Below are 15,934 nucleotides of genomic sequence, written 5' to 3' on the forward strand. Positions count from 1 at the left end.
TGACTGATCACATCACTCCATTCAAAGTCTGTTGTGACGGGTTCCTGCACATCTGCTCGTTCACACACACAGGTCTGCAGTGAACCCTGAATGATAAACAACATAAGCTTTGGTCCTATGACAGCAGCCAGGAGCATCTCAATGGCACATCCATCAGGTCATATGGCTTCCTCCCTTAAAACCACCCAGAGCTTTCTTATGGCATGGAAAAGAAAACCCAGCCTCCTCCCACAGTCTACAAGACCTCAGGTGTCCTAGGTCCTGCCCGCCTCTGTCCTCATCCCCCAGCCGCCCCACCTGTTCACCATGCTCCCCCACACTTGTATTAACTCTGTTTCTTGAGCACACCAAGCCTGTTCCCACTGTGGGGCCTTTCACTTAAGACTCCCATTAGGATAAGCTGTGGGTGGTCTTACTGGGGAGCCTTCTGGGCCAGGAGCTCCTCTTTCTCCTGGAAACCCTGGATCACCTCTTGAGCCATTGCAGCCATTCATGCCAGGTTTGCCTCTGAATCCAGGAGGCCCTGGGTGCCCCTACAGGAAACAAAATGATAAGTGAAGCATTGTTTTGCAAGAATACTATAAGACAAGGATTATGCAGTATGGGTACCCAAATTATGGCAACGATGACACACATACCACTTAATTTTGTGAAACTTCCGTCCCCATCCACAGTGCTATGTAGCATAGTAAAAATCAATAAGTAAATTTTAATATGCCCCAATTCAAATTCATTCAGTTTGGAGTATTCTGGAGATTTTGGAGGAAACTTCCTTTAAATCCTTAGACTCTAATGACTAGTAAAGCTCCCCAAAATACCTCTTCCTTCTTTCATGTGGCTTTCATATTAGAAATGAGAGTCTTAAACACACTTCCAAAAGTTAGGATTTGTCAGTAAATAAAAACTGTCATTATGAGTAGGCATGTGCATATATATTTTTTGAACATGTGATTTTAAGGGTTTTGAGGAGTGTTTGAAAAAGTGGAGAAAATGTAGGGATACTTACAGGTATACCATCCAAACCTGGAAATCCAGGAACACCAGTGGGACCCTAAAATTCCAGGCAATAAAACTAAGTTATAAAAGTTACTAAGTGATTAGACTAACAAGTTAATTTCTTCAAAAACGTAAATAATTAATGCTCATTATTTTTAACCCTTAGCAGTCATGGTTACTTATTTTCACACACACTTAAATGCCAACATTTAAGAATTAACCTTTCATACTTTTTAAAATATATTTTTATTTATTTCAGAGAGGAAAGGAGAGGGAGAGAGAGATAGAAACATCAATGATGAAAGATAATCATTGGTTGGCTGCCTCCTGCACATCCCCCACTGGGGACTGAGCCAGCAACCCAGGCATGTGCCCTCGACCAGAATCGAACCCGGGACTCCTCAGCCCACAGGCCAACACTCTATCCACTGAGCCAAACCAGCCAGGTCATACTTTTTGTTCTAAGGAAGCCAACTTGGCAGCGTCAATTGAAAGAAAACGTCCAGTGCCTTGTAAGCTGGGAATTCAACGTCTCAGAATCTATCAGTCCCTGGAGAAGCAAACTCTTAAATGTGAGCGCAGGTAATTCACAGGATTGCTTTCTCACACCTGCTCTACACAAATTAGGACATGATCTCAAATTCTCAACAAGGAAGAACTATTGTTTTCTTTATCCATTCTACAGCATATTAAACAGTATTTTTAAAGGAATAAGTTCAATCGACATAAATTGATATGGAATGATCTTTAAGCCACATGGTTGAGTGGTTGAGTTAAAAAAAAAAAAATGCCCAGCATGGTACACATAATAGCATTTAGGTGTTTTTTTAAAGCCATGAACCGGTACAACTCCCCGCTGGGTGCAGTCATGCATTTAAGTGCAGAGAAAAGATCCAGATAAGCAAGCTCCTCTGGAGGGGTTGGGGAAGGAGGGGTGCTATGGAAGAGGAGTCTAGACTTAATTTATTATAAGGCGCAAGCAGGTCCTACTTGTGATTATAACAAGTCTGGCATAGCAGTGCTGGTGGGTGGCCCTTCGGAAGAGGCTTACCTTATCGCCTTTATCCCCTGCTGCTCCGGGAGGGCCGCTCTCCCCTCTCATCCCTTTCTCTCCTGGAATCCCAATGGGTCCTGGCGGTCCCAGGGGTCCAATAGGACCCTGTGGCCCTGGTGGTCCCGGGTGACCCTAAGAAGGAAGATTAAAAAGGGAGGTGGGTTGATTCTTAAGTAATGTCTTCTAATACAAATATATGACCACTGGGGCTTACAGAAGATTGAAGAATTAGAGGTTGAACAAACTCTGATATAGAAACACAAATGATTAACTCATCACAAAAATAAGAAACAGTAACATTGTCTTTTTCAATCTGGATTTAAGCAGTACAATAAATCTGAATTACCTTAGACACATATACTTATCTGTAAATTGATAATAGTTCTTTTATTACTTTCATTTTGTGGATGACATTTATAAGTCTTGAGCTGTTTGGTGAAGCCAGGAACTTAAAAATAATAAAAGTCTTATTACCATTATGTTAGTGATAAAAGTTAGGAGCAGGGAGAAAACTGCCAGATCTTTTCTTTACTTCAAATGGCTAATGATCCATCTGCCCTTTGACGGGGAAACATTTATTTTTAGCTGCTTTTACTTAATTTCTTGTAAGTGTGAAGTAGGCTCTCCGTGTGAGGTTGTGTTTCCCCAATCTGACTTTCCATGAACCAAGAGGTCACCTCTTAGTCCAGGGGAAGAAGCTTCCTGAGCTCAGTTCTCCCCGGATCCCACAGTGGGAACATTGCTGGCGCCGAGGTGAGCAGCTCCTGCTCCCTGCTGCCCTCGGCACTGTGTGAGGTGGACCGATCCACCGAATGAATGCTCCGTTACAGACGCTGCACGCCTCACAGCTCTCTGTCCTGGAGGAAGCAAGCCTGCCTCTCAGGAGCACCTGCCCCTGGCCCCGGGACCCGCTCCCTGCCCTCTCCCAGGCTCCCTTCATCATTCTATAATAGCTGCTATTTATTGAGTTATCCATAAAACTACTAAACGCTTAGAATTCTCAAGGAAGTTTAAATGCACAAATATGTGCTAAAAAATAACAATAAAGTATAAAATACAATTACATGGGCACAAACCATTCAGGGGCATTTTGAGGGCAAATCAATTTACTCTAGATAGTGCAAAAATTCTAAGCTACAGCCTGAAAGTAAGAATAAATAATGACTTCAGCTGACCTTATCCTACCGGTGTTCATTAATCTCACTTGGTTACTTAATTAACGTAAGTTAAAAGTTCCTATTTTTCCTAAATGTAAGGCTCAGGAAAAAAACTGCTTTTTCATTAAGTTTAGAAATTATCTTTTCGTCTTACATGTAATTTATACAGAAATGCCTACATTATCTTTTGTGAATGCTGTATTATTTAGGAACAACAAAATGCACATTTGAACAGTCAAGGGTAACTGAGAAAGAGACAGCTAATTAACTGGCTATAAATCTCTCCAGTGTGTTTCATTTTAGACACGCAAGGCCAAATCCAATGAGCTACCAGAACTTCAGAGGGGAAAGAAAATAAAGGAGAGGAATGTTTAACGCAGTGTAAGAATAATGGACCTCCATTCAGGACAGCAATGTGTCCTGACCTGAGAAAGAGCTGTCCTCAGAGAAATAAATCAGGAATGGCTGTCTGCATTAAGTTCCTCCTCCCCACCTCCTCCTCCTCCCTGCCCCTGGCTTGCTACACCAACTTCCTTGCTTTTCTGAACAAGCTCTGTTCCTTCACAGTCTGTGGTATCCTGTCCAGAAGTGTTCCTTCTCACCCCCACCCCCAAGTCATCTCTCAATGCCCCAGGGAAAAACTCGCCATCTCCTTCAGAATCAGATGCCTGTCCAAGACGCCTCTTTAATAACACGTCTCACCTGTTCCTGTGATCATCTCTTTATCCTCATGATGGTGAGAAAGGTAGAGAGCAATACATGCTTAATAAAATAATACAGACACAGACAATAGTGTGGTGAAGGCCTGGGAGGGGTGGGTGCGGGGCAGGAGGGGTCAATGGGGAAAAAAACAACAGAGACATCTGTAATACTTTCAACAATAAAGATAAATTTAAAAAATAAAATAATTCGGTCAGACCCTACCCACCCACCCCAAGGGAAGTCCCTGTAACTGGGAAGGAGCAGCTCCCTCCTGTTGCTGAACTGCCATCCCCAGGACTTGGCTGAGAGCAGCTATGGGAACCTTGGAGCATGGCTTCGCCCCCAGGAGCAGAGCACCGCCCCACTTGAGCAAAGGACCCTGAACGCAGTGAAGTTGATGTCCTTTGTTGTTGAGTAGAACAGGGGCCTTCTTGTGCCTTAGTGTCAACCATATTAAACTTGTATTAAACAGCAAATACAACCCCTACTTTGCAATTGGAAATACTACCGTAAAACACTACATGCCTAGATTTCAACGGACTTTGGAAGACTTCGTTGTTTTATATTTAATACTGTGTTTTCATATTAACAGGCATTTTTCTATAGGATAAAAAGGTAAAGAAATACATTAAACCTTCTACAACAGCATTAAATCTGTCAGAAAGCTGCTCATGAAAATTTCCCCAATACCAATCTTCGAAATAGTCACTGCTCATTCACCCAAGTTGAGTAAATAATTTACCCCCACAATTGAGAGAATAATTCCATTTCATTCTGTCATATAAAAGGCAGGGAAGGGTGGGTGGGTGGGAAGAGATCAACCAAAGAACTTGTATGCATATATGCAAATCCCATGGACAATAGGGTGGTGAAGGCCTGGGACGGGGGATAGCAGATGGGCTACTAGGGGTCAATGGGGAAAAAAGGGGAAGTATGTAATACTTTCAACACTAAAGATTAAAAAATGAAGTAGCAAACACTAAAAAACAACAACAATGGCTATGAGTAGTTACTTGAGCTTACTTATTTATTGAACTACTAGAGGCCCAATGCATGAAATTTGTGCAAGGAGCTCGGCCCTCGCAGCCCCGGCTTCATCCAGAAGGTCGGTCGTCTGGAAGGTCGTTTGGCTGTCCTGTCTAATTAGCATATTGCGCTTTTATTATCCTCTCTAATAAAATGGTAATATGCAAATTAACCATCACTCTGCTACATAAGCCACGCCCACCAGCCAAGCCACGCCCACCAGCCAATCAGGGCTAGTATGCAAATTAACCCCAATCCAAGATGGCTACAGCCACAGTGAGCAAGGTTTCCCAGGTAACAGAGCAAGCCAAGCTTTCCATAGCCATTGCAGGCCTAAGCCTCCACTCAAGCTACTAAGTTTCAATTATAGAAGGTAAACAAATTCAAACAAATGGCGGCAGAATGGAGCTTGAGAGAGCAGGCCAGGGTTGCCGCCGGCAACAGGGGAAGCAAAGCTTTCCGCACACCCTGGCCGGGCCCACCCGCTTAAGGCAACAAAGTTTCAATTATAACCCCAACACAAATGGCTGCCACCTCGGAGGGAGCCCCAGGCTTGGCTCTGCTCCAGGCTACAAAGTTTCAATTGTAGAAGGAAAATAAATTCCAGATACCAGGGCCTCCCCTTGGGTTGCCAGGGGGCGTGGCCGGCCTGCAAACCACCACAGGTCCCTCGCTCAGGCCGCTCCACGCCCCAAGGGAACCCCACCCTGATCCAGGACACCCTTCAGGGCAAACCAGCTGGCCCCCACCCCTGTACCAGGCCTCTATCCTATCTAATAAAAGAGTAATATACAGATTGGTCATCACTGAAACACACAATATAGTTGCCCCCATGTGGTCAAAGATCCTGTCCCCATGTGGACACAAGATGGCCACTACAAGATGGCCAGCAGGAGAGGGCAGTTGGGAGGCACCCGGCCTGCAAGGGAGGGCAGTTGAGAGGGACCAGGCTTGCAAGGGAGGGCAGTTGGAGGTGATCAACCCTGCAGGAGAGGGCAGTTAGGGGTGACCAGGCTGGCAGAGGAGGGAAGTTGGGGGCAAACAGGCTGGCAGGGGAGCAGTTAAGCATCAACCAGGCTGGCAGCGGAGTGGTTAGGGGGTGATCAGGCTAGCAGGCAGAAGCGGTTAGGGGCAATCAGGAAGGCAGGCAGGCAAGCAGTTGGGAGCCAGCAGTCCTGGATTGTGAGAGGGATGTCCAACTGCCCGTTTAGGCCCGATCCCGGTGGGGTCCCATATTGGAGAGGGTACAGGCTGGGGTGAGGGACAACCCCCCGCCGTGCACAAATTTCGTGCACCGGGCTTCTAGTTATAGATAATAGGATTAACTTCAAGATAAACAGGCATAGGTAGCAGGCCCAGAACAGGCATTTCCACAACAAAAGAATCATTAAATAACCACAGAAATTTTTTATCTTTGTAAAAAAAAGATTTTAAATAAATATTCTCCTCCTAACATGCATCCTCTACCCATGAACCATAATGGGATCTACAATGAATTACTACACAGCATTCAATCCAACACCAAAAAAAGCATGCCCAGTGGAATGACTGGCTCTCACACATGGTGCCCTGACTTTTTTTATTTTATTTCTTTTTTTTAATTTTTTTATTTTTAAATTTTTCATTTTATTGATTGATTGATTGATTGATTGGTGCTACTGTGGACCCTGAATGGCCTCTGTGGTTTACTACTTTTTTCAGCGAGAGACAGTGAAGTCAGAGAGCAGATTCACTGCCTCCAGAAACAACAATTGGCTGACAGCTGAGGAGACTGGCATGCCAGGTGAAGTCACCAGGCCATCCTTCTCTCTCCTCAAAGGCCGGCTGGCGTGGATCTCAGACCAGATCCGCGCCTCCCCGCTGTGGCTGCAGCAGCGTCAGGCTTGGGGCCAGCTGTACAAATAACAGACAAAGGCCATCCCTTTGTCCAACTCTCCGAGGCCGGAGCATTCCTTTAGGATCTGGCCCGTATGAATGGGCTCTGTCAGGCGCTTCTCTCAAGCAGGGATATGATCAAATGATTTTTATTTCACAGCTTGGTACAAGAGACCAACAGATAAGAGAATATGTACATTTTTAAAACCAAAGTCTTCAATTAGTAGTTTGGGCTGCCACTAATCTGCTCATCCCTAGAAATCAAATGCTGTTCCCAAAGGAGGAAGCGGAGGCCCAGAGAGATGAATCAAGTGACTTGAGGCCACCTGGCCATCACCTGGGGGCGCAGAGATTCAAACCCATTTTCTCCGACTTCAAAGGTCCTGCTTCCCTTTTTATTCCAGTCATTATAACCTCATGAACTCTCCTATGAACTCTCCTATGAACTCTCCTATCCACCCTGAAACAATAAACACTAAGTACTCATCAATGTCTTATAGCAAGCTTCTTGAGGCCAGGGACCCATGTATGTTATTACCTGAGCCTTGGCCTCTGCCTTGCACAGTAGAAATTCTACACATACACTCATGGAATGCTGAATCAATTCAGACTTTTATAATTAAAATTAACAAAAAAAGCATTCAGCAACACCTCTCCTGCTTTCTTCATGCTTGATGGTTAATTTAATCATTAAACCACTAGGTGACACTATAACATTACTTAAACCCTCTCCATGAGTCCTGGTCACTTACCCAACTGACCTGGAGCTCCATAAATCCAAATCTAGACTTGAGGATTCATGACATCCCCTGAAATGTGCAAGTCAGACGTACACGACTGTGCACACAGCTGCTCACACCTCATCAGAGTCGTCCTCCCAGGAGCCTCTGCCACCCACCTCTAACTGTCCCACACGGAGTCACTTACTCCTTCCCATCAATTCTGCCGCCCAAATACTCCCGATGCCCACCCACTTCCCCCCACCTCCATGCTCACCCCTTAAGCCCCCATGACCTCCCACCTGTAGCAGACTCCTAACAAGTTTTTCCTAACACTGCTGCCCCTGCACCCACTTACTCTTCAAACAGCAGCCAGAATGACCTTCTTACCACATAAATTCAACCTGCCTCTACTCTTTCTAAAATCTTCCACAGCCTCCCTCATCATCCAGGATAACCTAGATCCACTTTTCCAACTGCATCTCATGCCACTTGCTACCTCACCTACTCTGATCAAACCTTGGTGGCCACCTTGGGTCCCTCAAACATGCCAGCCTGTCTTTTTGCCATGCCAGGACCCGAATAGAGACTATTCTCTCTGCTCCAACAGTTGGTAGTGGGTTGAATGGTGGCCACAAAAAGATATGTGCTCATGCTGATCCTCAGAACCTGTAGCTATTACCTTAGATGCAAAAGATGTGATAAAGTTAAGGATCTTGAGATAAAGAGTTTACCTCAGGTTATCCAGGTGGGCCCTAAGTGCCATCATATGAATTCTGATAAGAGGGATACAGATGGATTTTGATACAGACACACAGAGGAGAAGGTGGTGGAAAGATGAAGGCAGAGACTGGAGTGATGCAGCCACAAGCTAAGGAGCGCTGGCGGCCACCAGAAACTAGAAGAGACAAGGAAATGATTCTCCTCTATTGCCTGTGGAGGGTGTATGGCAGTGCCCTTGCTTTTGGACTTCTGCCCTCTACATCTCGTGAATAAATAAATTTCTATTGTTTTAAGCCAGTGGTCGGCAAACTCATTAGTCAACAGAGCCGCAGTTTGCCGACCACTGTTTTAAGCCATCAAACATGTGGCAATTTGTTAAGAACAACAAAAACTAACAGGACATGCTTCTTCCAGGCTGTTGCTAAGTAACATCTGATTCCACCCAACCCAAGCAGAGGTGTTAACCCATAGTTCCCTTGCCCCATCCCACCCCACACATGCTCCTATGCAAGACCAAGTTAGGGCACCAAACTGTGCATGCAGGGAAAGAGCAAGGATCTTTGTCTGCCTAGAATGGTGCCTGGCACTCAGCAGGCACCAGAAATAACAGCTGGAGGGTTATTCCTGGTGGGCTCCGAGCTCCAGGCCACAGGCACTTTCTTCTTTACCATCAAGGCCTCCCAGCACATAGATGCCTGGTACATGCAGAAGGCTCAGGGGCTGTTTGCTGAATGAATTACTGATAAGATTGTAGGACAGAGGAGTGAAAATATTAGCACCTTGGAGACATAGCTGTTTTCCCTGTGGATCTCGTCCCAATTTATTGAAAACAGTATTTGAAAGGAGAAATATATTTTTCTTTCCTACAAACTTTGGAATTCAGCTTTTTAACTCATTTACACAGAATTTTCCTTGCGCTAGAGAGTGTTCTTAGAGTCACAAACACTGCTTCCCATTTTGCTACATGGGACATGCCCTGCTTTGGGAGACACCTGTATGTAGCCCCTATTTCTGACCAGCAAGGCTGCCTCCACTCTGGTAATGACCTTGATCCTCTCGAGTTCAGCATAGTCCCACATTTGCTGAGCTCTGCACTGGCCTGGCCCGGGTTCACGCCGGGTCACAGAGCTCCGCAGTCGTTGCTATGGAGTTGAACCCCACGTGAGGAGACCAAAGGCTCACTGCAAATCACACTTAATGAGGTGACCGACGGGGCAGACAGTCCAAAACCGACCTTCAGACCCAAACTGCAACTAGGATTCTTGAGGGAGGTTTGGAAAACGATGCATTCCACAGCATAGAAGGCAAATATAAGCTGTTCCTCTAACACAAATGTTGGAGTTAAAGAGAGGGAGGGAATCGTCAGTGCCCGGAGAGCCATGTTAGTTGCAGTTATTCTTCCTGGTAGGTACCAGCTACTACTGCTCCTGCACCACTGTGATTAGGAAGCCAAATAGTATAAAATGATAGGTATGTCTCCTCCCTCTGCCTCCCGGATCCTCACGCCCAGTTCAAAAATACTTCCTCAGATACCTGCAAAAAATAAAAATAAAAAATCCCACAACTAAAGATTTATTCTTTTCACTTTTTCAAGTTTTTTATTCCCCAAAAATCAATGTAAACAACTCCTGTCAGGGAAAACACATTAACAAGCTAAGTCAAAGTTATAAACTGGCAGCTGGCAGGCTGAGTTCTACTGGGACACTTGTTAATTGTTCGGCACTGTTCTTTTAAAAATATGTTTTTATTCATTTTAGAGAGGGAAAGGGAGGAGGATAGAGAGATAGAAACATCAATGAGAGAGAAACATTGATGGGCTGCCTCCTGCATGCTCCCTACTGGAGATTGAGCCCACAGCCCAGGCATGTGCCCTGACCAGGAATCGAACTGGTGGTGACCTCTTGGTTCATGGGTCGACGTTCAACCACTGAGCCACTCTAGTCGGGCAGGCACTGTTTTTTTGTGTGTTTTTTTGTTTTGTTTTATTTTGAATTCTGATGCCTTTATATGACAAATGTACTGTCCAGCTCCCTATGGTCCCCTCCCACTTGCTGTCCCCCGATGGCACTGGGTCTGTCACAGACCAAATCTGTATTTGAAAGAAGAAATATATTTTTCTCATATCCAAGTGGCAGCCCAAATCTGCCAACTTCTCAGTTGTAACTGGAACTTGCTTGCATCAAAATGTAACATCATTGACTACATGAGCTTTAGGACATAAAAAGAACTGCTCTGAACCGTTTAACAGGCTGAACTGGAGTCCAGCTGTGTGAGTGATAAAGACTCAGTTCTAGAACTTTGTGTGCAAATAACTTAATTTTAAAAAGTTAACAATTATTAAAACTTCCCAAGTAAATTCCATTTTTATCATGAAATGCAGGCTCTTAGAAGTGTGAGGAATAAGTGAGTGGGATTCAGAAAAAATAGTTGGAGGACGTTTTTCAGTGATATGAAATCCCCCAGGGAAAGGCTGAATTGTTAATATGTGATTTTCATTTTCATACCAAAAATAACTAAGACAGGTCTTGACTTTTAAAACATTTGACCTCCTTGTACGTAAAACCACTAAATTATAAAGTTGTATTGGTTGCTGTACTTTTTGAGTGGAAAACAATGTGGATATATTTTATTTTAGGAAACAACTACAGAAGGTGTCTTTATTATCATGCTAGCCATAAAGCAGAACTTCTAAAAGGTTTCATCCTAGCCTATAAAAACATGTGATTTTCCCTGCAAGGAGATAACCATCAAAAAACATGGACATTTTCTCCCTTGAAACTGATCATGAATAATTTAAAATTCTGCCCAACGCCACCTCATCACATCCTTCAGGAGGGATTAGCATGGAGTTTGGGGAGATGCTATGACCGTCACAAAATATTTGGGGAAGCCAATTAAGCGGCTGTTATATATGAGAAGCCATGCCCCCTATCATAGCACCATGGGCTGCTAGAGCTGCGGGGAACAGGACCAGCCCTCTGATACAAACCCTTATTTCCAAGGTGAGGGCTCGAGCCTGGAAGAGACCACCTCAGACTCCAGTTCTTTCTGGGATGCTACCGAACCCTTAGAAGGTCCCAGTGCAGCATGTTTGTGGTCATATTTGTTGCTGCTGCACCAAGTGCTCATTACTGGCCCTACTGAAATTCACAAGGGTATTTGAAATATGTGTGATGACTCACTTAATAACAGATGTAGGTGCTGTGGGGCGGGGAAGACTGGGGGAGATACTCCCCGCTAATTCCGTTCCCCTTCCCTTGGATATGGCAGGTGTCCCCACACCCACGCTGCAGCCAGGCCACCAGCTCGGGACCCTGAACCCTATCCAAGCTAGAGTCTGAATTTTAATTTATTGATTTATGTATATTAACTACCTTTTAGGTGCCACCTAATATGATCATCTCAAAGAAGTACCAAAAAATGACACACACCCCCACCCTGTTCTCAAAGGGGAAAAACAAAAGTAGGCCACTTAGATTTCTACAGTGTCCACTATGGGCAAGGAGGCAGCATAAACATGTAATGTGTCCACACGATCACCTTTGTGAGGTATGTGCTTTATAAGCTAATCAAGAGGGTCAGACACATCCACACATAAACTCAAACAGAGCCACAATCAGGGTATGAGAAGTGAAGGAAAGCAGGTGCCCCACAGGGAGCATTCATACTGGCTGGACCAGGCAGGAGGCTTGTGGGGGTGGCATCTCCACTGAGTTCCTTTGGGGAGGGCAGGAGAGATAGACGCAGACTGGAAGTGGAAAGGGCGGACAAGTGGGAATGTTCAGATAACGTTCAAGGGAGGGTACGGGGCCTGACTGACACTGGAGAGGATCAGGGGGAAGCAGTAATGATTACTGATGAAACACTTATTGAGGCCAGACTCAGCCTCCAGCCATACATTGGTGACACTGAACTTCATTCTGGTGGCATTGGGGAGCTGCCTTTGGACATGTCCCAGCTCCATGTCAAACTCAAGCTTCAGTGCCCAGTTAAAACCCTAACCTCAGTCATTGCAGGGCGGGGGCAGCCTGGCTTCCCACAATGGCTTTAGACACAGATAGCAGTTTTGATCTGGGGCTTGAACAAACTCCTCTCTCGGGCAGTAAGCCATAAAGAGTACATAGTCTTTCTTAGGAATGCCTGGCTAAGCTACTAATGGCTGTGCTGCCTCGAACAGATGCTCAAACCTCCAGAATTCGGTATATTTCTATTTTTATAGCCCACCTTGAGCTGTAAATGTGGCACAAGAGATGGTATGCTAGTTGGCTGGCTGCTGAGGACTTGGGAGGTCTGCCTCCCAAACCACCTCCAGTTATGCACAAGTCACGCTCCCAGATTCCCAGCTGGTAGACTCCCCAGCAACTTGCAGCCTTCTCATGGGACCATCTGTCTCAGGAAGGCCAGAGGTTGACCAGTGTTCTGCACACAGGAATCCCTGACCACCCAGAATCAGGGACGCCGACCGCAGCCTGCGCCGGGAGCCCTCCTAACCATGGGCTGATGACTGTGTTATAGGACACACAGTACACCCTCGACATATGCAATTACTTGTGACTATTGAAGAGCCCAAAGAAACTGAGAAGAAAGGAGCCACAGTGTAAATATGAAAAAACCAAGGCTTGGGCAGCTTAAAGTGTCCACCTGAGCTCACAAAGTTATGACTAGAACTGATGTTTGAACCGTTGTATAATCATCTCCTTGATCCTGGGGCAAATGCTAGGGTGGAACCAGACACCAGGTGTGTATCCTGCTTCTTTCCATACAAGAAAGTATTTAAAACTCTTGGAAACTCTGTTCCTTGTATTGACAGATAGAAATAATATTATAGTGGCCTTACAAGCTGTTGTAGGATTGGGGCATGGTCCCTCAACCTTGGCACTATTGGCATTTGGGGACAGAAAGTCTTTGGTGTGGGGACTGCCCTGTGTGTGGTAGGATGCTGAGAAGAATCCCTGGCTTCCACCCACTAGAACCAGTAGCACCCTCTTCCACCCAGTTGTGTCAACCAAAAAATGTCTCTAAATGTTGCCAAATGTCCCTGATAAAACAACTCTCAGCCTCATTTAAATCGGAGGACCACACCAAGCTGGCTTTATCCAAGCAACTGGTCCTCTCTGTTGGGTGGTGCCCCATCCCCTTCCTGCGACAGAGCTGATCAATCCATATTTCTAGGGTCTCAAGCTCAAAAAATCTTAAAATTTGATGCACTGATTTCTTTTCTTTTTCATTTATACAATCTTAATATGTTTCTATTAACAACCTCACAAAAGCCAGGCTTTTTATCCTGAATAATGTGCATATTTACATGAAAAAGGCTAAAGCATTTCTTAGATTGCTAGTTTTTAGTGTCCCTACTTTTAAAAATTTGAGATATAATTGACATATAATATGATATTGGTTTCAGGTATACAACACAATGATTTGATATTTGTAAATATTGCAAAATGATTGCCACAATAAGTCTAGTTAATAGCCATCACCACATGTAGCTACCAATTTTTTTCTTGTGATGAGAATCTTTAAGATCTACTTCCTTAGCAACTTTCAAATGCAGAGAACAGTGTTAATAACTACAGTCACTACACTGCACATTACAGGGGCGATCAGGCCAGCAGGGGAGGGCAGTTAGGGGTGACCGGGCTGGCAGAGGAAGGCAGTTGGGGGGGACCAGGCCAGCAGGGAAGGGCAGTTGGAAGGGACCAGGCCTGCAAGAGAGGGCAATTGGGGGCGATCAGGCCTCAGGGGAGGGCAGTTAGGGGTGACCGGACCAGCAGAGGAGGGCAGTTGGGGGAGACCAGGCCTGCAGGGGAGGACAGTTGCAGGGGACCCAGGCGTGCAGGGGAGGGCAGTTGGGGGGGGACCAGGCCTGCAGGGGAGAGCAGTTAGGGGCGACCAGGCAGGCAAGGGAAGGCAGTTAGGGGTGACCGGGCTGGCAGGGGAAGGCAGTTGGGGAGGACCAGGCCTGCAGGGGAGGGCAGTTGGGGGCGACCAGGCTGGCAAGGGAGGGCAATTAGGGGTTACCAGGCCAGCAGGGGAGGACAGTTAGGGGCGACCAGGCCTGCAGGGGAGGGCAGTTGGGGGTGACCAGGCCTGCAGGGGAGGACAATTGGGGCAACCAGGCTAGCAAGGGAGGGCAGTTAGGAGTGACCAGGCTAGCAGGGGAGGGCAGTTAGGGGCAACCAGGCTGGCAAGGGAGGGCAGTTAGGGGTGACCAGGCCAGCAGGGGAGGACAGTTAGGGGCAACCAGGCTAGCAGGGAAGGGCACTTAAGGGTGACCAGACTGACAGGGGAGGGCAGTTAGGGGCAATCGGGCTGGCAGGAGAGTAGTTAGGCATCGATCAGCCTGGCAGGGGAGTGGTTAGGGGGTGATCAGGCTGGCAGGCAGAAGCGGTTAGGGGCAATCAGGCAGGCAGGCAGGTGAGTGGTTGGGAGCCAGCAGTCCTGGATTGTGAGAGGGATGTCCCAGGTTGGAGAGGGTGCAGGCTGGGCTGAGGGACACACACACACACACACACACACACACACACACACCACACACACACCACCCCGTGCATGAATTTCGTGCACCGGGCCTCTAGTTATAAAAATAGTCAGTCAGATGTAAGGTACAGCATAGGGAATACAGCCAATAATATTGTAAAAACTATGTATGGTGCCAAATGCATCCTAGACTTATTGGGGAGATCACTTCATAAATGTCTAACCACTATGCTGTATACCTGAAACTGCTATCAGATTATATGTCAATTGTAATGAAAAATTAAAAATTGTATCATAAAGTGGCTTGAAAAAGCTCATGATAAATTCTGATCATTGAAATCTTTGAAGTACTGAAGAGGAAACTAAGCAGCTTAAAAGAAGGGATTTGCCCCAAGCTCAATAAGGCAGCTGATGGACAAAGGAACCCCATACACATTGCACACCTACCATGTGAAGATAAACAGATGCTGTGGGAGAAACATATGGCCCCTTCTCTCAGGACAGTAATATTTCAGTCCCTATCAACTGATCTTTACCGAATCGTGCTTTCAGAGCTTCAGGCACAGCCCCATAGGATCGACTCGGACATGTTTCAACAGAATCACTGCTCTGCCTCAAACACTGTCCAAAGCTTCTGAAACACACTTCTTCCCTGTCAGATTGTGGAAGCATTTTTAATCAAAAGAATTTTTTATTTAATTCTCTAGCACAAATGAGTTAGTGGGCTGCCAGCTGCTGCTGCCACAATATAAGGGAGAGTCTTATAAATGTCCAATAGATCCACTATACCCAAGAGGGTTCTTGTGCATTCAAGAGCAGAGAGTCTAGTGTAGTATTCAAAAGCAACACTCTGGGTGGACTTGAGCAAGACACTGCAGGGCTCTGTGCCTCGGTCTTCTGCACCGAAAGGTCAGTACAAGACTATAAGAAAGTTGTTGTGAGAAGTCAGTGCTTGGCACAGGAGCAATATGTGATAAATGCAGCTATTCCTTTTATTATAGATCACTAGTCCACAGGATTTCAACAGGTGTTATCCAAAAAAGAGTCTTATAGTCCAATGTCTGGAAACACTAGTTTAAACAAAGTTAAACAAGCTTTAAAAAAACAAAGAAAACTAACTGCAGCCCTTCTCAGAGCCTTTCAAATGCTGATATGCAACATGAATATCAAGAGAGCCTCCCAGGATGTCTCCTTTAACATTG

At 45.7% G+C, this 15,934-nt stretch overlaps 1 protein-coding gene across 1 annotated transcript in view; it reads right to left on the reverse strand.

Moving 5' to 3' along the window:
- The window catches only part of COL4A4 (collagen type IV alpha 4 chain), a 113,925-nt gene that overhangs the window by 75,371 nt on the left and 22,620 nt on the right, over positions 1-15,934 (reverse strand). The window contains exons 5-7 of the mRNA XM_079782112.1: positions 2,048-2,182; positions 1,007-1,051; positions 417-533 (exon numbers count right to left, since the gene is read on the reverse strand). Coding sequence (XP_079638238.1) covers positions 417-533; positions 1,007-1,051; positions 2,048-2,182 — 297 coding nt within the window. The remainder of the gene's footprint in view (positions 1-416; positions 534-1,006; positions 1,052-2,047; positions 2,183-15,934) is intronic.

Source organism: Cnephaeus nilssonii (assembly GCF_951640355.1).
Source record: "Cnephaeus nilssonii genome assembly, chromosome: 10".
In the NCBI taxonomy this organism is placed as follows: Eukaryota; Metazoa; Chordata; class Mammalia; order Chiroptera; family Vespertilionidae; genus Cnephaeus; species Cnephaeus nilssonii.